This window comes from Canis lupus, chromosome 8, assembly GCF_011100685.1.
Source record: "Canis lupus familiaris isolate Mischka breed German Shepherd chromosome 8, alternate assembly UU_Cfam_GSD_1.0, whole genome shotgun sequence".
In the NCBI taxonomy this organism is placed as follows: Eukaryota; Metazoa; Chordata; class Mammalia; order Carnivora; family Canidae; genus Canis; species Canis lupus.
The window spans coordinates 73,068,043-73,092,027 of record NC_049229.1 but is presented as its reverse complement, the minus strand read 5'-3'; the positions used below and the strand labels follow the sequence as shown (position 1 = coordinate 73,092,027).

General features: G+C 62.5%; 1 protein-coding gene across 2 annotated transcripts in view; it reads right to left on the bottom strand.

Annotated features, from left to right (window-relative positions):
* Window positions 1-19,689, bottom strand: part of PACS2 (phosphofurin acidic cluster sorting protein 2) — a 57,439-nt gene extending 37,750 nt beyond the window's left edge. Inside the window, exons 1-3 of one of the 2 annotated variants that reach the window (XM_038545952.1) lie at window positions 11,082-11,161; window positions 10,373-10,487; window positions 9,916-9,988 (exon numbers count right to left, since the gene is read on the bottom strand). Coding sequence is in view for 1 of the 2 variants with exons in the window: in XM_038545951.1 (XP_038401879.1) it covers window positions 19,566-19,621 (56 nt within the window). In the remaining variant the exon portion in view is untranslated. Of the gene's footprint in view, window positions 1-9,915; window positions 9,989-10,372; window positions 10,488-11,081; window positions 11,162-19,565 lie in introns of those variants that run through there. The other variant, XM_038545951.1, reaches the window with a different exon arrangement.
* Window positions 19,690-23,985: the final 4,296 nt, after the last annotated feature.

Here is a 23,985-nt window from a genome sequence, read left to right as displayed (position 1 = left end):
AAGGGGCCTTCGATGCCTGAGCACACACGTCGATCGTCAACGTCTCTGGTTCCCGCTGTGCAGGAAGAGCCGGCCTACACGACCGCCACAGACATCAAGGGACGCACAGGGACAGCCACCTGTCCCCAAGACCCTACACAGCAGGGGCCAAGGAGTGCCTGATGGGCAGCAGGGGCGCCCACGGCCCAGGACAATGGGACGCCCAGGTCGGGCTGTCGTTGGGCTGAGGAGGGGGCCAAGCCCCTGCCCCTGGTCTCTGTCTGTCCCATACCAGCTCTGGGTGCTGTGGCTTCTGTGCGTTCTCTGGTCAGTGGTCCTCAGGGAGAACAGGATGCCAACAAGATCGAGCTCCTGGCCTGGTGCCCTGGGCTGCCGCAGAGAGCCACCCACCCAGGCCACGGACAGAGGCTGGATGACTGGGTGGAGAGGGCCAGCATCTGGAGGGTCGGAGGGGACAGCACCGACTGGGGGCAAGGGTGGAAGGAAGGACAGGAAGGAGCTGGCACCATGGGAGCGGGGAGCCAAATGTGGGACTGGGGCGAGGGGTGGGTATGAACCAAGCCCTAGGACCCTGGGACAGCAGGCCAGGGGGGAGGTCGGCGGAGGGGGGGCTCCCTGAGAAAGGGAGAGTGGGCCACAGGGGCCGGGACACACGGCTGCAGCGCAGGGCAGGCGTCCTGGGGAGCCCAGCGGGGAGAAGGCAGCAAGAAGCCATGCGGCTCCCCCAGGGCAGTGACACAAGGGCCGTCGGGAGCAACAGTATCCTGAAGCCCCCCCAGTGTTTGTGGTTGCAGAGTAAGTGACGTTTCAGAAAGCTCACAGAAACCTGGTTTTGCACAAATGTCTGCACACAAGGGCTACAAGGTATTTCCATTTCCACCACGGTGTCTTGTGGGTAAAGAAAGCCCTGTAGGGGCTGCGGGGAGGACATCCACCCACCCCTCCCCGCGGCCCGACCTGGGCACCCACAGGCAGGCCCTGCGGCAGGTCCCCCACGGCCCAGTCCTGCCTCCAGAGACCCGGCCAGCACCCATGCCGTGTCCCAAAACAAAGACCTCGGCCCACCCACCCCTGAAACCTGCATTCCATGCTTGGGGAGCAGAACCCCCGAAGGGGAGACAAAGCTGGAAGCAGCACAGGAGAGACTGACCCCCCACATCCCCTCGTACAACACCAACCAGAGATGGGTACGCACGTGGCAGCCAAGGAAGCATCTGGGTGTCACAGCAGAGCGGGGGTGGGCACCTCCTTTAAGCCACCAAACCCCCTAGAGTCTGGACAGCAGTGGGTGCTCACATGTGGGGGGGGGAGGTGGGTCCTGCGAGGGTGGGTCTGGTTGGGGCACTACCGGGGTCCCTCAGGCTCCAGGAGGTCGAGGGACAGAAGTCCAGCCCCATCGGGAGGCCCTTAGAGACCATTCCTCACGCCACAGGAGCCCAGCAGACGGCGAGGCTCAGCGCTGCTGAACACCACGGCTCCTGGTTTTAACTCCCCTTGCCTCCCCACGAGTGTTCATCTCCATCGTCTTATTTTGGGGGACAGTTTGGCCATGCCCAGCTGTTTTTATTGTGGTAAAATATACACAATATAAAATTCACCATTTTTATTTTTTATTAATTTAGTTTTTAAAAGATTTTAGTTATATATTCACGAGAACAGAGAGAGAGAGAGAGAGAGAGGCGGAGACACAGGCAGAGGGAGAAGCAGGCTCCATGCAGGGAGCCCCATGCGGGATTCGATCCCGGGTCTCCAGGATCACGCCCTGGGCCAAAGGCAGGCCCTGAACCGCTGGGCCACCCGGGCTGCCCAAATTCACCATTTTAAAACACACAGCTCAGGGGCACTGAGCACATGGACGGTGTTGCATGCCCTTCGCCACCATCCACCTCTAGAACCTTCTCACCGCGTCAAGCTGAAACCCCGGCCCCATCCACACTCACTCCCCAGCCCGTCTGCTGCATGGATGAGGCTCCTCAGGTGAGCGCACCACGCACGCTCTGTCCTTCTGTGATGGGCTGAGGTCACCCAGGGCCCGGTCCTCACAGCTCGCCCCTGGGAGCAGGGGTCAGGCCTGCTCTTTTACAGTGGGATGATGCTCCCCTTTACAGACAGACTTCTGTTTGGCCACGTGCCCTCTGACGGACCCTGGGGCTGCCTCCATGGCCCCTGGGACTCGTGCTGCCACGAGGTAGGAGTGGATGTCAAGACCCCACTGCCAGGCCCTCTGGGACACACACCCAGGAGTGGGGGGGCTCCGCTTGGCACCCCCAGGCTCCCCACAGCGTTGTCACGCACCCACCAACGGAGCACAGGGCTGTGCCTTCAACCTTCGATCCAAGCCCTTTGCCAGGAGGAGCTGTCCCACAGCCCCAAGAGGAGGGAGGACCGTCTCCCCACCTGCGCCCCAGGCCCTGCACGGGGACTCCTCTGCTCATTCCTTCAGAGAACTCTGGGCAGAAGGGTGTGGAGAACGCGCTGCTCCCCTGGAACGGAGGAATGGCCACGTCAGTCAGGAGGCGCCTGGGATCCCGCCTTCGGCGCAGGCGGCGTCTGTTACCGGGGTGCGGGGGCTCCTGCAGGGGCCCCCGACTCTTATCTCTTCTGTCCGTTTCCTCTCTGTTGCTGCTCCATTCTCCCCTTCTCGGCTGTGTCTGGCCCCATGCAGAGCTTTCCGTCTGCCATCAAGTTCTGGTGCTCACGAAGGAATGTTCTGGAATGTTCTTTCACTAGCACCTCCAGTTCCCATTTCACAGATGCAGGGCTGTGCCACTGTTCAGCTCTGCCCCCTGCTCATCTGCTCCCCCTTGCTCTGCTGGCTCTGGATCCAGGTGGCTGTGGAGCCCAGAGTGGGGACACGGAGGCCACCGGGCTCCACCCTCTGCCACGGGCACCTGTGTCTCGGCTCCTCTCCCTGCTGCCGGCCCAACCCAGGGCCCTGGTCGTCCTCCCGGGGGTCCTCCCGGCTCCAGCCCTTTCTGGCTCAGCCAGGCTTCTGGAGGAGGCACAGGGGCCCGTGCGTGCGCACCACCGCCCGTGCCCACCACCGCCCGTGCCCACTCCGGTCTTCTGCACGTTCCGCCGTAAGGTGAGAAGTTCCCACGGTGCAGCTTCCCTCTGCTGTGTGGTCAGTGTCTTCGTGGCCACCCCGGGGGGAGCCCCAGGCCCCCCGCCCCAACTCTCTCCATCTCCTAGAAGCCATCTGTTCTCTCCTGCTGCCCACCGGGCCCTGCATCACCTGCCCTGTGGCTCCTGCGGGCCTGTGCGTGCCGGCGGCTGTCGCGATGCCTCTGTCCAGCCTTGGGCAGGCCCGACGCACAGCGCCACCAGAGAGCTCCTGCACCACGGGCCCAGGACCCGAGCCGGCCCCCCACCCTCCTCGAGATCCCCCCCCCCGCTGCAATGTCCCCGCCTCCATCCCTCTGGGCCCAGGGCAGGGCCCGCCACCCGGACGGGCCCGGAGCCGGGAGCCCAGAGCGCCGCCTGGCACAGACAGGCAGGTTCTGGCTGAGGAAGGGGGCCAGGTACACCAAGCCGCAGGGAGAAGGCACGAGGCCCCGGCTCAAGAGACCGACTCCTCCTGCGACGGGAAACGCGGACGTTACCGCGAGCAAGTCGGGGACGGACAACAGATGCAGGAAAATAGCGGCTGGCAGACAAAGGACTAATGTCCCGAGCACAAAGCCTCTTACAGAAGCACAACAAAAAGACAAATAATCCAAAGAACGTGGGCGACAACCACGAAGAGGCGGCTCACAGAAGTGCAGACCCACAACCCCCCTGACCTCAGGCTCCAGAACCTTCCAGGGCTGCTGCTCCCCTGCCGCCTGGAGCCCCAAGGCTGGAGCAGGCCTCGCCCCCTGCACGGCCCTCCCTTCTCACTCTGAAAACCTCTAGGCTACAGAAAAGTCACAGGGGTTCAGGGAGCTCCCCCCTCTGTGCACCTGGGATTTCTGGCCAAACATCCAGGAGTGAGTCAGGGCGCCAAGCCCCGGAGCCCCCGGCGACCACCCCCGGGAGGGCAGAGCGGTCTGCGGGACGTGCACGGGCCTGCCCGCCTGCCGCACGCGGCACCGAGCCGCGGGGGTGCATCCCCTGCATCGCTCCAGCTCACCTGCCTGCTGGCCTCCTCGACCTAGAACCAGCCTCGCCCCTTTCGTAAGAGTGTTTTTTGTTTTGGCGAAGTACATATAACGTAAGACTGACCACTTTCAAGTGAGTTCACTTAATACGCTCAGCGTCAGGCAACTACCGCGTCTGATTCCAGAACGCTCTCGTCAGCCCCCGGCCTCCCGCGGCCGCTGGCAGCCACCGGTGTGGCCTCCCTCTGTGGCTTCTCCCCTCCAGGCGCTTCATAAAAGGGAACCGCACAGCACGTGGCCTTCCGTGCCCCGCTTCTTCACGGAGCTCGTTTTCTCCGATCCGTCCATGTCGCAGACCTCACTCCTTTTTAAGGCTGAGTAATAACCCATTCTCCGGACTTTTTGCTCACGCACTCATCCCCGGATTGGACGTGTGGCTTGTTTACACCTTCTGGCAATCGTGCGTGGCGCCACCGTGAACATGCGTGAGGGAGCCTCCCCTCATCTGGGGCCCCCGGTGGACGTCCGAAGCCTCGGGTCGTCCCGACCCCCACGTGTACTGTTTCCCTACACGTCGGCGCCTACGGCAAGATTAATCCAGGGTCACCGTAACGGCTGACGACCAGAGGGCGCGCGAGGACGCACACCGCGTGGGCGGCTCCAGGAGCGGCTCTGAGTACGCACCCTACCTGGGCTGACGCGAGATCAGAACCCAGGAGGCGAGGTGAGCGGGGCGAGCGACGAGCGTGAGGCTGCACTGCCCTGCGACCGCCATCAGGACGGGGGCCGGCCGCCTCCAGACCCCGCTGGTGCCGGCAAGTTTCTGCTGGAGACCGAGCCTCCACTCTTTGAAAGAGTGATCGGCTGGGCCACATGGTGACTCTGCCCGACCTCCTGAGGGCTGCACACTGTTGCAGGGCGGCTGGCACAGGGCACCCGCGTGGCCAAGGAGGGGCCCCGCCAGGCCCAGCCCCGCAGACGGCACACGGGGCCTACAGGGCCGGAGGAGAACACTTTATGGGTTTCTGCAAAACTGACCAGCACCCGGGCTGGCCCTCAGCAAAACGCTGACTTCTACAGTTTTCCTCTAGGCACGGAGAACAGTGAGCACCGCAGCCACGCGTGGGGCATACCTCTGTGGTCCCAAACACGCTGACTGTGTTTGATAGGAGGGAAAACTAAGGGGCCTTTTGTTTTCAGAGGCCGACCCGTCCGTGCGGTCGCGTGTCTGCCCTGGTGGGAGCCGGGCTCCGTGGTGGCTGCTGGCCAGGAGGCCCCCACGCAGTCCCCACCTCTCAGGATCAGCGAGCCCGAGAGCAGGCCAGGGTGGAGGCAGAGGGCCGCCCTGCCCCGCTCAGGCTCCGTGGGCCGGACGTCCCGGAGCCGGGCTGGGTCGGGGAAGGCCTGGGGACTAGCGTCTGGCCCAACATGCTTCCTGCAAACACAGCCCAGCCATGGCGAGCCGTGGCCAGACAGCTCACAAGCCCAAGTTCTGCAGAAGGCCGCGGGCTCCAGCTGCACCCTCACCCCGAGCGCCGGTCACCTGTCTGCGGCAGCCTGGGGCTCAGCTTCCTAGGCTCGGCTCAGCTCAGCTTTCTCTGGTGTCCGAGCCTTATCTGGACACAGCTGCTTCCTGCTAATCAGGGGCAAGGTCAGAGGTGTCTTCTCAGTGTCTCTCTGGCTAGCACGGCCTCCGTCACGGAGGCTGGAAGCCCCTGGAAGTGGGGGGAGGAGGAGGAGCGGCCAGGTCACCGGGGGGCCCACCTTCCGGCCCCGGTCCAGCCCGTCTGCCCGTGGTGGGGCCAGCGTGCCAGAGGAGGCAGAGGGGGAGCCCGTCCCCGAGGTGTGGGTGTCAGAGGACAACATGAGCACAGGAGGGAGGAGTCAGGTGCCTGCAGTGACTGCGTGTATGTCGGGGGATGCTCCGGGGACACCTGGGACCCCAGAAGCTCCCGCCGGCCAGCGATGACAACGCTCAGCAAGAGTGCTGGCTGTTGGCCACAGCCTGGTCCAGGACCAAGCGTCAGGGGACCTCCTCCTGGGGCTGCAGCCTCCACCTGGTGACCCAAACGCCCCAGCATCAGTTCAGGCATGCAGGTGTACCCCAGCAACCACTGCAGGGGAGCCCACATTGTCTCGGGCAGGTGAGACCCTGGAGGAGGTGTGGGCCTCACTTTAGCAGAGGACGGCGAGGCTGGGCCTGGTGCCCTCCAGAGCGCGCCGCAGGCTGGACTTGAGGGATGCAGTGCCAGGGCTGGGCGGCCCTGCTCCAGGCAGGACACGGATTCAGGTGACGCTCAGCTGGCTGCCAGCCCTAGGGCCTGCCTGGACAGGGTCAAGGGATGGCCCTCGCCTGGCCAAAACTACCCACTTCCTGCCTCTGACAAGAGGGGTGAGGGCACACTGGGGTGGACTGCAAGGGGGGGCCCGGGCCCCCCTTCCAGCTGCTTCAGCACCAGCTCTCAAGGGCTCAGAGAGCCTGCCACGTCCTCACCGCAGCCCAGCTCACCAGGCATGGCCCCAGGCTACCCGGAAGGAGCCAGAACCTTCTCCGGGGGACAGCAGGCTCCCCACTGCGGGCGGGACGCACACCAGGTAGCCCTTCCAAGCAGCCAGCAAGGACCCATGTGCCCCACGGAAGGCCCGGAGGGACCGAGCGCTGGCCTGTGGCACACGCGCCTCCGAAGTGCCGCAGAGGCCAGAACCGTGGCCGGGGTCCGCGAGCAGGTCCCCACGCGGCCGGCAGCGGATACGCACACCAGAAAACAGACGTCCTGGAGGAAGCCCTAAGGGAAAGCCGACCACGCCCGATGGGCTTCTGAGGAAGCGTGACCAAAATGACCAAAACCAGCAAAGGAAAAGCGCATCAGACAGAAGGTGCCGGGGATGGGTGCGGCCGGGCGGGCTGCTGACCCCAGGGCTGCACGGGCCGCCCCGGACACAGCAAGGGGCCCGACCCCTGAAGGGGTGCCACGGCCAATGCCGGCCGCCTCCAGATCGCCGACGAGCGGGTCGAGCTGGGCAGGGGCACGACCCCGGCGGTGACCTGGGAAGTACCGGCCCCACCCCCAGGGCCAGGGTCCACGGGGAGACGCCGCTCGCCAGCCGCGGGGGCACGTGCCCGGGGCCTGCGGGAAAGCGCCACAGCACGGCGGGCCCCACGGACGTGGCCTCGGCCGGGAAAGGCCCCGAGAGAGCCCAGGGAGCCCTGTCCCTCTCTCTCTCACAGACACAGCGGGAGCTTGCTGGCACATCTGCTCCCTGCTGAGACCACCCAGGGGGCACTTCCACGACGCCTGGGCCGGGTCCTGCCCCAGGAGCCACCACACGGCCCCCTGCCCGGCGCCCCCTTCCCCCCAATGGTTCCTCTCGCTTCCCCAGCAGCCCCGCACCTGAGATGCTGGACACAGCCACAAACAGGGCCTGGCAGCAATGCCTACCCGGGCCCTCAGCAAGGACATCCGGGCGCCCAGCCTGCCCGGGTCTCTGCAGCACTGTCGGGGCCACCGCCTTACCCCCACCCCCACCCCCTGCCCCGACACTTACTCTTCTGAGAAACAGCTGATCCACCCAAAGACCTGCTTCTCCCGCCAGGACGTACACGGCCACCTGTTCCTCCTGGCATGCACCCCTCGCCCCCTCCCTTCCCATCACAGACACTGCCTGCGAGCCCCCTCCCCTCCAGCTACCACTGTGACCCTGCTGTCCCCGACAGCGCCCACCCCCTCCAGTTCTCTCGTGCCCACACCCCCGCAGGCTCAGCCACAACCGGAGAAACTCCTGTGTGGTCCCAACAAGGGGTTCGGGCGCACACACCTCCTCCCAGTAGCAGCCTCCTGGAAACGCTCGGGCTCAGGCCCCTGGTGTCCAGGGGTGTGGTCACCCTTCCCACCCCCCGGTGCCGTGGACACCAGAGCACAGCTCTGGGCCCCTCCGGAAGGGACCACGCTCAGGTAAGCCAAGGCGGTCACCGAGTGAGAGGCAGGACCACACCGAGGCCAGGACAACGGTCAGCTGCATGGGCCTGCAGCCTCGGCCACTTCCCAGCACCCTCCGTGGGCACAGCAATCATCACTCAGGATCGTGTCCACAGCGTGAAAGAGCCCGGAAGGTGCCAGCACAGTGGGTCAGGCACACCTGTTCGGGTGGGCCCTGCCTCACAGCCCTCCTCTCTGCAGGCTCTGTGAGAGCCCGAGAGGTGAGGGGCAGAGCTGGGGGCCGGGCGGAGGCAGCACTCGGCGGCTGTGGTGCAGGTGGGCACTCGCCTCTCCTCCGCCCACTTGCGTCTCCGGTGTGCCGCTGCCCGGCCGCGGAGGTCTCATTCTGTCTGTGACGTGCCTGTTGGGCTCTGCAGCAAAGCGAACCCGCAGTGGAGCCGCCAGTCACCCAGAGCCTCAGGTCTGCGGAGGGTACCGCGGGCGTGCCCCACCCCTCAGCCATGGGAGAGGCCCTCCGGGGGCTTACAGCACAGCAATCCCCCCAGAGGGTACCACACTACAGACACGGAACGTGGGAGCCACGCACGCGAGGCTCTCCCAGAGCTCCCAGAGAACCCCGCGTCATCTCCACAGCCACCAGCCAGTCCGGTGCCCAGGGTGGTGCTGAGGCTGGGGCAGCAGGCCGCGCCTGGTTCTGGGGCTGCCCGTCCAGGCAGGAAAGGCAACAGCTGCCAGGGAGCAAATCTCAGATGACGATGGGAATGCCAAGCTGGGCGCCCAGCGCAGGAGGGCGGGAGGAGGGGGTTGGGACAGCACGGGGGGTGCTGGCGGGCAGCCACAAGCACCCCTCTGGGGGGCCCACCCTGGCTCCACCTCGCCCTACCGTGGGGGTCAGCCTGCACAGGGGGCACGTGGCGAGATCCCCTTCTGTGACTCTGGGTCCCGGGGAGGCTGCCTGCCTCCCTCCTGGGCCAACAGCCACAAAAACAGGGTGCCCGGCCGCACTGCTCAGGAGCAGGGATCTCATCGTCCCCTCCTCTCAGGATAACTGGAAAAATGCCGCCGTGGAGGAACTTCACCAGGCACTCTTCTAAGCAGGCTACGCAGACACGTTTCTGCTCGTTCCAAACACAAACAAACAGCTAAATCGGAAATTCTCCGAACCTTGTCCGGTGCGCTCCTAGAAGGCAAGGCGGTGCCTGGGGGCCTGCCCCGAGCTGGGTGTGGCAGTGCTTTCTCACCCCAGTCCTAAGACCAAGAGGCAGCCCGGGCTATTTCAGGTACAGAGCGCGTGCGGGACATCCCAGCTCTCCAGGGAGCCTGAGGCCAGCACAGTTTCCTGTGTCCCCTGACCGTGGGGCTGGTGACACAGCTGTCCCCTCCCCGGGGGCCTCGGTGTCCTGCTGGCACAGGATGGAATGTCTGCCTGTCCAAACTGCTGAGCCAGAGCAGCCTGCTCTCCTGCCAGCCACACGCCCTGGGGTGGGGGGTGGAGGTATCATCACCATTTCTTGAGGAAACTATTCTCCAAGAAACAAAACAGGCGAGCGGAGAGCAGGTGTGGTCATCCTGTGCTCGGCTCAGAAGGCGGAGGCCAGGACCCTGCAGGTCAGAGGGCACGGGCTGCACCCCCATCCACACCAGCTCCTCCCAGACCTCTGCCACGGCCCCCACAGCCTCTAAGACCTGGGATGGCCATGGGACGCCTGGTGGCTCAGTGGTTTAGCGCCACCTTTGGCCCAGGGCACGATCCTGGGGTCCCGGGATCGAGTCCCACGTCAGGCTCCTGCGTGGAGCCTGCTTCTCCCTCTGCCTGTGTCTCTCCCTCTCTCTGTGTCTCTCAAGAATAAATAAACAAGATCTTTAAATAATAAAATAAAATATTAAAAAGAACCCACCCGGGAGGTCCTAACTGGCTGTGACACAATCGAAGAGGTAACGTGATAGGATGCGAGCTCAGCAGTGGTCACCCTGGAAAGCAAGCATCAGATTAAATGAAAGATGCAGGTGCCTCAGCTGTCCCCAGTCTGAGGCTCTGATTCACACAGAATCACCCCAGAGGTCACCTGAGGGGCTGCCTAGGGGGGCGCCACCACTGTCCCAATGCGGATGTGTGCCCTACAAATTGAGCACTCGGGGGCAGAAGGGCCCAGTGCCACATGGAGGCTGGAGACTGCGGTCCGCGTGGGCAGAGCCAGCTGTGCTCAGGGCACAACCACACCGGGGCAGAAGGAAGTGCTTCCAAGGGCCTGGGGTAGGGGGCGAGACAGGGGCCAACCCCCTGCCAACTGGGCTCCTCCTTCAGCGAGGACAGAGGGTGACATGTGGACAGACCCCTGGGCCCACATCACTCACCTGGGACTGCGCGACGTGTGCGGGGGACGCGTGCTAGAGCGTGGAATTACCACATGGAAAGAGGACACGGATCCAGCTGACAACCAGCAGTGACACCTCCGAGGCACCTCCCTTTCTGCCGAGGGCAAAACCCAGCACAGAGGAGTACAAGGCTGGGCCTCGCTCCTCCAACACCCACCCAGCCCACCTGACGACGGGAGCAGAGCCCCACCGTGGATCGACCTGACCTCCTAAGGCCACTGCGTGTCCCCTGCCATTCTCTCCCACCATCAGGACACAGGTGCCCTCGGGGCAGGGCCACCATAGGGTCTCTCCTTGTGCCTCGGGGTCTGGGCACCATGGCAGGGTGCTGCCTGTGGCCCGGCCAGGGGGCAGTGGGGACAGAACAGCCAGTGCAAGCCCGGCCACAAGGAGGGCAAGGGTGCCCGCTCCCTGGTGCCTCCCACCACCATCTCTGGCCCCTTGGGGTGCAGACGACAGCACTCAGCAGGCGCTCCCACACAGGTCCCGCCCTGGGCGAACCACAGCAGACCCAGGGCTGCAGCCTCGCCTCCGCGGGGTGCAAAGTGCCAGGCCGGCAGCGGCCAGGCTCTGCCTGCAGACGGCTGTTGACGGTGGCACCGTGGGGCGTCTGCGTCGCCACCAGGTGTCCAGCACAGAACACCGCCTCCCCAGGGGGACGGAGCCAGTGCAGGCCGGAGACACTTACCGCAGAGGCTGCGCACACAGCGAGGCGGTCACAGCGCACCGCGGCTCTCGCACAGGCCGCCCGGACTGAGGGCCTCCAGACAACCTGCCTCCAGGGCGGAAGGGAACTGTAAATACGCACCCACGCTATTTTCAGGGCTGACTCTGCGTCCCCTGCCGCTGCCTAGCAATCCACGGGAGCTGACAAGGCGCAGGCCAGGACACGGCCAGCAGCTCCACGCGCTTGCCGGGCTCGGTGCCAAGTCCGAACTCTGCCCAGCACGGCCGCGGGGACACAGAGATGTGCCAGTTCCCAAACAGCAGCAGCAGCCGGGGGCCGGCTACAAGGCTGGATGAGGCTGGGTTGTGCCTGTGGGGACGATGTGCTCGACTCGTGGGGCCTGGGTGCGCGGCGGCATGCTGCTCCCCCTCCTGCCCGCCTGCACCTGAGCACCCAGCTCTGTATGGATCACTCTGGCCAGGCCCTGTGACACCCGGGCTCCTGGAGAACTCGAGATGTGACCCATCATGAGCCCCAAAACACCCATCATTGGCGCCTGGGCGGCTGAGCGGTTGAGCATCTGCCTTCAGCCCAGGGCGTGATCCTGGAATCCTAGGATCGAGTCCCGCGTCGGGCTCCCTGCATGGAGCCTGCTTCTCCCTCTGCCTGGGTCTCTGCCTCTCTCTTTCTTTCTGTTTCTCTCAGGAATAAATAAATAAAATCTTTTAAAAAGAAAAAAAAAGAGGGGATCCCTGGGTAGCTCAGCGGTTTGGTGCCTGCCTTCATCCCAGGGCATGATCCTGGAGTCCCCAGATCGAGTCCCACATTGGGCTCCCTGCGTTGAGTCTGCCTGTGTCTCTGCCTCTCTCTCTCTGTGTGCCTCATAAATGAATAAATAAAATCTTTTAATAAAAAATAATAAAAAGAAAAGAAAAAGAAAGAAAAGAAAAGAAAAAGAAAAAGAAAAAGAAAAAAAGACCCATCATTTTTCCTGATTGCAGAGCCACTCTCTGGAACAACCTTCCTAGCCCCACTGGGGTGGTGGCATGTTGGGCAGAAGCAGGGGGAAAGCTGCTTTTGGAGCCCAGATCCCAAGAAGGGACCAGTGCACAGCAGGGCAACCCAGTGGTTCCCACCCAGCTCACAGGCCCTTGAGCGTCAGATGAGACCACACATCTGTCCTGGCAAAGCACCCGTCTGGGCCCTTCAAGGCAGCTGCTTCCTTCCTCACCAAAGCCCATCCACACGTACGGGTGGGCTGACGTGAGCTGCAGCAGGGGACACTGGCTGCCCGAGTCCGTCCCACAGACGCCAACCCACAGGCCTCCTCACTCCCTGCCTCGTAGCAGACTTGGTCCTTCAGACCCTGCAAACACCGGGTCCACTCACCGTGCACACAGCCGATAACCCCAACCGCCAGCCAAGTCCACAGCTGGCTGCCCTGCTCGCCCCTACCCCCAGGCCCGCGCTGTCCCGGCACACACCCTCCAGTGAGAGGCGGAACCCACGTTCCTGAGCAGAGCACCGCCGCTGGGCTCCGGGAGCGTTCACCCAGCAGCCACTGCAGGGCCACGCCAAGCGGGGGCAGGAGGGAGACGGCGAGTCCCCTCGTGCAGGCCGCAGGGCAACGGGAGCGGACGGAGGCAGAGGGACGGCTGACAGCGGCCACCATCGCAGCGACATGCAAAACCTGCCCAGCCCACGCGCTCCACAATCACCCGGTAGGAAGAGCTCCTGCACCCCCAGATGTTGCCCCGAGGGGAGGACGCAGCTCATGCCACAGAGCCAGCAACTGCACCGGTGGGGCTGACACTTCCCAGAACTGGGAAACACCGCCGTCCCGCGACATTGGAAGTCCCAGCCCTGACAGGGCGGCGTCAGGAGGAAACCACACCTGGACACCACAGGGCAAGGCAAAGCCACCAGGGAGGAGGACCGGCCTTCAAAGGAGTCTTGCTTCACTCACAGCCCACTTCTCAAGAGCAAAACTGAGAGCAAAGTCAGGGAAGGTGCATCCTCCATGGGCGGAGGGGAGACGGCGCCATAGCCCCACACCTCGTCACCCCCAACACCTGCACGTGTGGAGGGGAGATGCCACCTGCACCCCCACACCCCCTATCACCTGCACGTGCAGTGGGAAGACGCCGCCTGCACCTTGACACCTCGTCACCCCCAACACCTGCACGTGCAGAGGGGAGATGCCACCTGCACCCACACACACCCCAACACCTGCATGTGCAGAGGGGAGACACCGCCTGCACCCCCACACCCCACCCCACCGAGAACACCTGCACGTGAGGAGGGGAGGCACCACCTGCACCCTCACACTCCACACACCCCCCAACACCTGCACCTGCGGAGGGGAGACGCCGCCCGCACCCCCCCACCCCCACCCTGTGGAACACCCTGCAGAAACCAGGGTAAACGTTTTCAGAACACAGAAAGAGCAGTTAGTTATCAACACACCCTCAGCCAAAGAAAATCCTAAAGGTGCATTTTCAGACCAACAGGAGAGGAAAACAATTTCAGGTTCCGAGTTGCCGGAAGAATGAAGAAAAGCAAGTGGTGAGTTTCCAGGTGAATCAAGTAAGTGCAACCGGAATAAAGGAATAACAACCTCTTGTGGCCTTAGTGAGAAGAGACAATTAAAATATGATGAACAGGACCCTATAAGCCTGAAAGAGTTATGTCAAAATAAGTGTTGGAAGATCTATCCTCATGTCTGTCACGAACAGATAAAGATAAATTAATTTTAAAATATAGCCAGTATGGGGGCGCCTGGGCAGCTATGTTGTTTGAGGTCTGACTCTTGGTGTCAGCTCAGGTCACAATCTCAGGGTGCTGAGACTGAGCCCCCCATCAGCTCCGGGCCGGGCGCACTGGGCCGGGAGCCTGCTTAAGGCTCCCTCTCTCCCTGTGCCTCTCCCCCCATGGGAAAACCACTGCCAGTATGCACATTACTACCTCCACAGTAACCACTAAAGATGCAGAAATAGCGCTAAGTTTCAAACTAACATATGAAGTGGAAACAGAATAAGGAAAGATATCAGGGCGAAATTAAGGTAAGACAAATGAGAAAAATAGACGTAAAAAACCAGGAAAATAATAAGCACGAAAAACAAAATGGTAGCTACAAACCCAAACATCAATAATCTTGATAAGGGACAACAGACGGGATGGATGTTCTAGTTAAAAAAACAAGGATTGTCAGATTGAATGAATATAGATTCTAGATCCATGCCGGAAAACCAAAGACACATGTCACATGTAAGGATACAGAAAAGTCTAAAGAAAAGAGACGAAACTACCCTGGGCTATCCTGTCACCAAAGTGCAATTCAGATGCAGAGGATCACCAGATAGAGTTGTGTAGCCTCAAAGTTCAAGACACTTGGAAGGTATTCTAGTCCAAGTACATATGGCTCGTGATGTAGTCTCAAAGTAACAGAGATCCAAGAGAAATAGATAGATCCACCATCAGGCGAGAAAGGCTTTTTTTAAAAAGAGACTTTATTTTTTTGAATGAAAGAGAGTGAGAGAGCATGAACAGGAGCGGGGGTGGGGAGCTGCAGAGGGAGAGGGAGAAGCAGGACTCCCCCAAGCAGGGAGCCCGACTCAGGGGCCCCGGGATCACGACGCTTCACCGACTGAGCCACCCAGGCACCCCAAGGTTAGAAGGTCTTAACACATTTCTGCAGCAGACAAAAAGGGGAACAGATCTGAGGACGGCAGGGATGGACAGACATCAAGCACCGCCGGCTGCCAGACACACATTCCTTTTCAGTACACAGACTGTGAAAACTGACCTCACAGTGAGCCATAAGGCAAGCCCCCAAAAATGTTAAGGACCTGGTGTCATACTGCCCACTTTCTCTGACCACAACATGACTAGTTAGAAAAGAACCATGGGAAGAAGAGACATGAACTGGATCATGGGAAAAGAACTAGGAAAAAACCCCAAATGTTTGCATATTAAGAAACTTTGAAATATCCTGGGAGGTTAAAAAAAGAACAATGGGAAATATAAAGAATACTTTTAGTGGGATGATTCTGTATAAAAGCTTGTGAGGTGCAGCCAAGGCAGCCCTTGTTCGGTAGATACAGATGCTGTAGGACAGGACACAAGGAGGAAAACAAGGAGCCACCCAGGGGTCTTGAGAAATAAGAACAAGAACAGCGAAATAAACCCGAGGAGCATACATGGCAGGAAATAAACAACCAGTGTTCATTTTTAAACACCGATGAGGGACGCCTGGGTGGCTCAGAGTGGGATCCGGGGATCCGGGATCGAGTCCCGCATCAGGCTCCCTGTGGGGGGAGCCTGCTTCTCCCTCTGTCTGTGTCTCTGCCCCCCTCTCTCTCTGTGTCTCTCACAAATAAATAAATAAATCTTAAAAAATAATAATAATAAAATAAACACCGATGAGCCTCTGGTGAGACAGATCGGAGTGTGCCTGCCTACCCGCAGAGTCAATGGGAGGAACTGAAGGGAACAGCTCTACAGACGCTGCAGCCATTGAAAAAAGAATATCATGAGCAGCTTTGTGCCAATAGACCTGAAAATCTGGATGAAATGGACAAATTCTCAGAAATACATATTAAAAGAAAAAAAAAAAGAGCTCAGAGGAGGAGAAAGTGTCCTAAACCGCTAAAGACACCGAATCTTGGTTGTGCTACCTACAAAGCAACCCCAAGCTATAGTTACTTTATGGGTGACTTTTCCCAAACATTCAGAGGATGCACAATTCCAGTCTCGCATCAACACCACCACAGGACAGCAAAAGAGGGCACACTCCGAAGCACATCCCACGAGATATCTTGGTGCCAAAATCTGGTGAGGCCGCAGACTCTACGTATGCATGCTAAAGTCCTAAACAAAATCGTAATCATAAACCCACCAACGAACAAGGAGGGTAATGCTGCATGACAAGGCTGGAATTTTTCTAAGGTTGGAAGGTTAGTTTAATACCAGAAAATCCATTTACGTAGAGTAATGTTACGTAACATGACAGCAAATCAAGGAAAATCACATGATGCTCTTGATTTAAAAAAAAAAAACCCATTTGGTTATATTCAACATCCACTCACATTAAGCACATAATAAACTCTCAGGAGAAGCCGTCACCCAGCTGTCAGAATGGCTGAAAGTCACAAGACGGTGGCATGGAATGTAACACAACGGCCGGTGGCAGCTGCAGATGGTGCCACCACTTCCGAAAACCGGGAGTTCTTCCTGAGACTGGCACGTGCCCCCCCCACCCGTGGCCAGTTATTACTCAGGAAAAGTGAAAGCATATGACTTTCAAAGTCCTGCACCCAAAGGGTTGTAGCAGCTTTGAACCCAAGAGCCTTAGAGTGGAAACAACCCACCCACTTACCAGAAGGATCAAGTTGACACAAAGCGCGCTTTATTCCTGCAGTGGGGACACTGTACACCAAATGGAAGGAGCTGAGGACTCAGACTCGGCGTGGGTGAGCCCAAGAGCCACATGCTGCCCATGACAGCGCCGAGAAGCCGGACAACAAGGGGACTTGCACTTGCCTGCAGGTGCAGAGCAGCGCCCTCGTCCTGCTGGGGTGTGGCTGACGGGCACACCGCTGCCAGAACTTGCACTGCCAGCTGGACATCCCTCCACCGTGTAAACTAAACCACAATGAGGTCCCTCAAGTGGGCCAAGGATGCAAACAAGGAGTTTGTAGAAGACAGACGTGAGTGAACAATAAGCATGGGGAAGGATGACCAGTCTTGTAAAATTTAAAAATTGGTTAATAACCCCCAATAGGAACGAAAAATAAATAGGAAGCTCAACGGTGTAAAGTGACCCAGAACCGGGGCCGGGGGCGGGAGGGGGCGGGGGGGGGGGGGGGGACGGACCAGCAGCTGCTCTGGGAACCCAGCAGGGGGCACGCCCGGGAGGCTCCCGGGGAGGGTCAGCGGGGAAGACTGCCACCAGGTGCAGTGACCCCGAGGTAACCCATGACACCTGGCAGGAGCCCCGGGGAAGAGCAGAGAGCTTGCTGCTGCGACCAGAGGGGAAGAGCAGGAAACAAGAGCAGCCGCCTGGTGCCAAAGCGGGTGCGCAGGCCTTGCAGATGGCCAAGACATTCACGGGGATGGAAGAAGATGGTCTCAACACCTCTAGCCGGGGAAGGATTCCTGTCCTCTAAAGACAGTGCCGAGACTCAAGGCGGGGTGGGCAATGAAAATAAGGAGAGAGAATCCTTGGCAGAGGAAGTGACCTGCAATTCTGCTGACAAGGAAGCACCAACAGCCTGCATTAGTAATCAGAGAAATTCAAATTAAAACCACAAAACCATTTCACACCCACCAGATTGGCAAAAATTAAAAGTCAGGCAAAGTGCTGGCAAGAATGCAGAGTACTGGGGACGCTCATCCTTGCCGCTGGGGGCTGGAGTTGGCACAACCGCACTCCATGAAGCCGCTCAGTAGCAATACTGAGCACACACCCCCAAACCCTACTACGGCACGTGCTTCCGACGGGCCCGTGCAGAGGACAGGCCCTCAAATCCTGACACCAGCACGTAGGAAACTGGCCAAAGGTCCCCTGAAGAGCAGAGACCCACACTGTCATTCTGCAGGGACCGCCTTGCAGCCCTGACCGCCGCTGGCGCAACGTCACTCCAAAACTTAAAGACTGGGCAAGAGCAAGACATGCAGGGGAGCAGAGAGAGCTTGACCCCTTTTACATGAAGTCCCAAGAGCAAATGGGAACAGCCTGCGCAAGGACTCTCCGGCGCAGAGGGTACAAGCAAGGGACCAGCACCACCTCTCAGTGAGGGGCCACGCTCACCAGGACAAGTGGGGGGGCATCTGCTAAACCTGATGTTCTCTACATTCCAGCCATAAACCGTGCCTGCCTATCCTGACGACTCTGTGGCTTCAGGACACAACCTGCCATTGTGTCCCCTCACCTGCCATGTCCCACCCATGCTGAGCCACGGAGCCCCCAGCACCTGGTGCTGCCCAGCCCTCTCATCCCACCCTCCCTGGAGTGGCCTTCCCAGACCAACTCCAGGAGGGGCTGACAGGGCCTCTAAATGCAGCTCCACCCTCCTGGCATCTCCTGCAACCTCTCCCACCACCCCCAGTCTAGCTGCAGGGGTCTTTCGGGGAGCCCCAGGAAGCTGCTGAAGACCTGCAGCACTGAGAGGCTGCAGTCCGCACGCACCCTGCCCGGGGGCACTGACAGAGACTTCCCAGACAGAGAAGAGGCAAGCAGGTGGATAAGGAGTCCTTGGCCCCAAACCCTGGCTGGCGCTGACCCTGAGGTCACACAGGGACACTGCATCCTCCAGGAGGCCCCATGAGAATCTGGCAGATGTGCTGAGGCCCATCCTTTCCAGGTGGCACAGCCAGTGCTCCGACCTCCGGCCCTGCACTCCTGGAGGGCGAACCCCACCGACTAGAAGCGCCCACACCATGCTCCACGGCTGCTGGAAAATGAGCTGTGGCGGGGTGTGCGGCCCCCTCGGCAGGAGGCCGCCCTTCCGGGACTGGATGGCAGCCCTGAGGTCCTCCCCAGGAGGCCTCCCCCCAGGCGTGGTGTCCACTCCAGAAGGGACCCTGGTGCCAGTCTCCCGCCCAGCCTGAGCGCTTCACCGCCAGCGACCAGCGCGACGGGAAGACACCGAGAGAGCTCCGAGGGGGCAAGAAACAGGGAGGCTGCGGGTCCGAGTGGAGTTGACGCGCCTGCAGCGGTGGGCTGTGGGGCAGACCTCGGCCAGTCGTTCCCGCGGGGACCCACGCGCTTCCCCACGCAGCGAGAGGCGGTCTTTTGCCCTCGCAAACCTGGCAGCCTGATGCAGAGAGCCCGCTTGTGCACACTGCGCACCGGTGACCGGCACCAGGCCCCAGCACCGCGGTAAGGAGGCGTGAGCTGCACGAGCGCGGGCCTCGGGTCACTCCCGGGCGGCGTGGCGGGCCGCAGAAGGGACTGACAGCGGCGGGGCCCGGAGGCGCCCGATCCACGCGGCCAGCACCGCGGCGGCGGACAGGTGCAGGCTGCCGCCGGGGGCCGAACCAGGTGAGCGCCCGCAGCCTGCAGCAGCCTCGCGGCACCGCGCCACTCCCTCCCGGCGCCCCCGGGGCTCGGGGCCCTGCCGCCTCAGGGCTTGCGCCCGCAGAATGCGCAGACCGGCGGGGGGCGCCGCCGCGCGGCACGGCCCGGGGGGGGGGGGGGGGTCCCGGGTGCGAGGTCCCGGGTGCGGGTCCCGAGGGGGGGTCCCGGGTGCGGCCCCGCGCGCAGGTCCCCCGGGGCTGCCCCGCTGCACCGCCCCGGCTGCCCGCGCCCCTCGCGAGCAGGAGGTCCCGAGCAGGAGGTCCCGGGCGGGGTCCCGGATGCACCGAGCGGGGCGGGGGCCTCGGGCGCCTGCGGGCGGCGGTCCCGGGCGGGGCGGGGCGGGGCGGGGCGGGGGCGGCGGTGCGGACGCAGGTCCCGGGCGCCGGCAGGTGCGCGCGCGAACAAAGCGGCGGGCGGCGGCGTACCTGGGCACGCAGCTGGGGCTGGAGCCGTCCACCTCCCAGGTGGCGAACAGGTTCATGGGCACCGGCGTGTTGAGCGCGGCGGGCGGGCCGGCCAGGCCCAGGCGGCCCCGCTCGGCACATGGGAGCGGCCAAGCAGAACCGGCGGCCTGGGATGCGGCCGGGCAGAGGAAGCGCGGCGGGCGGGCTGGCGGGCGGAGGCGGCGCGCGGAGGGCGGAGGCGCGGTCACAGGCTGAGGCGGCGGGACGGCCGGGCGGGCGGCGGACAGGCCCGCGGGCGGCAACCAGGCTGCGGCCGCCCGCCCCGCCCGCGCCGCGCCGCGCGCCCGCCCCAGCCCGCGCGCCCGCGCCGCGAGCACAGACCACGACGTCGCCGCGCCGATTGGTTGCTTGGAGCGCGAGCGCTCGCGACCCGGAGCCCAAATCGAGCCGCGGCCCGCTCGCCGGAATTGCGGGGACGCGCGACGCTCCGGCCGCAAGCCTCGCCGGCGGCCCCGCCCTCCGCCCGCGCGGAGCGCGCGCCCGCGCCTGGAACAGGCCCCGCCCGCCCGCCCCGCCGCCCAGCCCACGGGCGCCGCCGAGCGGGAGGCTCCACACCCCCCTCCCCTCCCCCGCCCGGCACCCCCGTCCCGCGCCCGCGGCGCCCCCACGGCACCCTGCGTGCCCCGTGTCCCCGCGCACGGCCGCTGCCCCCGGCGTCCCGGTGCCCCCGCCCTGCCCCCAGGGCGCTCCCGCCCCGCGACTGCCCGTGCGCCCCCTCGGGTGCCCCGGCCCCGGCGACGCCCCCGCCCCGCCCGGGGCCCTGGTGCACCCCAGGCCGGGCGTGCGAGCCGGGGCGCTGGGCCGCCTCGCCGCGGGGGTCCTGCCTGCAGGGGGGTCCTGCTCTGGGGGGTCCTGCCCGCTGCGGGGGTCCTGCTCTGGGGGGTCCTGCCTGCAGGGGGGGTCCTGCTCTGGGGGGTCCTGCCCGCTTGGGGGGTCCTCTCTAGGGGGTCCTGCCTGCAGCGGGGTCCTGCTCTGGGGGGTCCTGCCTGCAGCAGGGTCCTGCTCTGGGGGGTCCTGCCTGCAGGGGGGGTCCTCCTCTGGGGGGTCCTGCCCGCTTGGGGTGTTCTCTCTAGGGGGTCCTGCCTGCAGGGTGGTCCTGCTCTGGGGGGTCCTGCCTGCAGGGGGATCCTGCTCTGGGGGGTCCTGCCCGCTGGGGGGGTCCTGCTCTGGGGGATCCTGCCCGCTTGGGGGGTCCTGCTCTGGGGGGTCCTGCCCACTGGGGGGGTCCTGCTCTGGGGGGTTCTGCCCGCTGGGGGGGTCCTGCTCTAGAGGGTCCTGCCTGCAGGGAGTCCAGCCCTGGGGGGTCCTGCGTACTGGGGGGGGGTCCTGCCTGCAGGGGGGGTCCTGCTCTGGGGGGTCCTGCCCACTTGGGGGGTCCTGCTCTAAGGGGTCCTGCCTGCAGGGAGTCCTGCTCTGGGGGGTTCTGCCCGCTGGGGGGGTCCTGCTCTGGGGGATCCTGCCCGCTAGGGGTGTCCTGCTCTGGGGGGTCCTGCCCGCTGGGGGGGTCCTGCCTTCAGAGGGGGTCCTGCCTGCAGGGAGTCCTGCTCTGGGGGGTCCTGCCCACTGGGGGGTCCTGCTCTGGGGGGTCCTGCCTGCTGGAGGTCCTGCCTGCCGTGGGGGCACTGGCTCTGGGGTGGAGCTGATGCTCCCCCGCCCCCGCACGGTGCTCTCCCGCCGGAGCCCCTTACCTCTTACTGCCCAGCCGAGCCCCGGGTGCTCTTTCCCCGAAACCAGGGAGAACGAATGTGGGTGGGGGGCAGGGGGCTCATGGCCCCGGGGTCAGTGCCCTGGTGGACCCAGGCAGGAGGAGACCGAGACCAGGGTGACCCGCTGGGCCCGTGGGCAGGGCAGATGGGGAAAGGCCATCTAGATTTGGGGGCCCAAGGAGGGGTTCCCTCCCCCATCCTCCAGCGATAGCTCTGGGGGGTCACCAGATGCTGCACTGGGATGTAGGAAAAGCTTTTCTGGCATCTCTTCTGTTTTTTTGTATCTTTTCTTTCCATTCCTTTTTTTTTAAGATTTTATTATTTATTTATTCATGAGAGACACACAGAAAAAGAGAGAGACAGAGACACAGGCAGAGGGAGAAGCAGGCTCCCCGCAGGGAGCCCATCAGGACCCCAGGATCACGTCCTGGGCTGAAGGCGGCGCTAAACCGCTGAGCCACCCGGCTGCCCTGTGTTTTGTCTACAAGTAGTTTTATAGAAACAGGTGCCGTCCAAGAACCTCTCTCTTCCCCAGCCCTCCGGCTTTGCCACCGTGGGCCGCTGTCCCCTGCTGAGGGCCCCGCCATCGGCAGCTACAACGGCCAGGCCACACTTGGGAGTCAACAAGACAAGCTGGGCTTCCCACATGCGCCTGCCCCTGGGGTGGCACCACCCAAAGCCTGAGGGCCTGTGTGTCCTCCGGCAGCCGACTGGCCATTGTCAGAGAGAGCTGGTCCCGCCAGGCAGAGCACCTGTGGGTCTTCTACCTACGGGGTGGGGGGAGGGGGAGGGGGATGTGGCCGTGTCCAGGGAGCACGCAGCAGTCCCCCGTGGGGCCAGGCTGCCATTGACCTCAGCATTTGGCACGCTGCGCTGCGGGACAGTGTGGGGTACGGTCGCCGTCAGCTGGATGGGCTGCCTGACGCTTCACATCTGTGTGTGCAAGGAGTACGACGGGGGGCCAAGTGAGGAAATGTGGGGTGACCACGCCGTGCACACGGAAGCTTGACACCGACTGCCTGTTACAGCAGAGCTCTGCGCTTCCTGTGTGCCAGCCGGCATGGTGAGCCCTTGGCGGACGTGACAGTCCTGTCTGTGTTCCCACTCGACCACTGAGGAAACTGAGGCACAGAGGTTATGCAGCTGCTAAGGGGAGGTGCCCAAGTGTGTGCCCCACAATCTGGCCCAGAGCCACCCCAAGTGGCCACCATGGTGGAAATTCTTAAATACTTCAAGTCTGGGAGGCAGAGATGGAACACAGCTCCCTGTGCACTATACCTGAGACACTGTTCTGGTTTTTTTTTTTTTCTTTTTTTAAGATTTTACTTATTTATTCATGAGAGACACAGAGGGAGAGGCAGAGACACAGGCAGAGGGAGAAGCAGGCTCCAAGCGGGAAGCCCGACGTGGGACTCGATCCTAGGACCCCGGATCACGCGTTGAGCCAAAGGCAGGCGCTCCACCACCGAGCCACCCAGCTGCCCCTGTTTGTTCTGTTTTTTTAAAGTGGTTCTGTAGGAACACCAAGGGGTCAGTCGGGGTGAGACTGTGGCCTTTTGTGTTTTCCAAATTTTCTACAATAGACAGACAACATGACGGTAGTCAGAGTTACTATTTTGGCCAGAACCTGTTATTTGCATTGTTATTCTCTGTATTTGAAAATGAGTCTGTGTCTATCTTCCACTTGTGGAACATCCCAGGGTAAGTGCCTTGAGAGCTGGGAGGACGCTCCTCCAAGTGAGCCTGGTGTTACACACACACGCACGCACACACACACCGGATGTTGGGAGCGCATCTGCTTTCTGGTGGCGGTTTCTTTAAGACGGGAACTTGGTTCAAGAGGAACTTGTCTGGACAACTGGGGTGTCTGGGTGTGATGGGGGAGGAGTCCCTGAGCTCCGTGGGCCCGTGGGCTCCGTGACGACCCCTCCTGAGGACTTGGTGGTGTGCCTCTGGCCTGCCCCTGTTTTTTTTTTTTTTTTAATTTTTATTTATGATAGTCACACACACACACAGAGAGAGAGAGAGAGAGAGAGAGAGGCAGAGACACAGGCAGAGGGAGAAGCAGGCTCCATGCACCGGGACCCCGACGTGGGATTTGATCCTGGGTCTCCAGGATCGCGCCCTGGGCCAAAGGCAGGCGCCAAACCGCTGCGCCACCCAGGGATCCCCCTGCCCCTGTTTTGTAGATGGATTAAAGCCTCCGATTTCCAGATGGTGCAGTGAACTCCCGCTGTGTTGCAAGGGGGAGGGGGGGTCAGGCTCAAAGCCCCTTTTATGGGGCCCCACTCACGGTCACTGAGAACCCCCGCTGCCTGCAGGTTGGGCTCTGGCGTTCTCGGTGGGTGGTAGGGACCTCCAGCTTATTGGGAACGCATTCATCTACTCAGCCTGACTTAAGCTGATACAGTCCAGGTGTGGGGACGCGATGAGGCGCCAGCAGGTGTGGTTCCCCTCCGGGTGCGGGGGTGGGAGGTGCTGGGCTCCCCTCGGTCCAGGAGCTGAGCATGCATCGTCCCAGCAGCACAGCCCCAGGCTCAGGGGCAGAGCTGGCCACAGAGGGCACGCCGGTGCCGAAGCTCCGCTGTGCTCACACGGGCGGGCCACGTTCCCGTGCACCGTGTGGGGCGGCTCAGCCTGACGGGGGGCACGGTCCGGGTGGCCTCCTCCGCTCC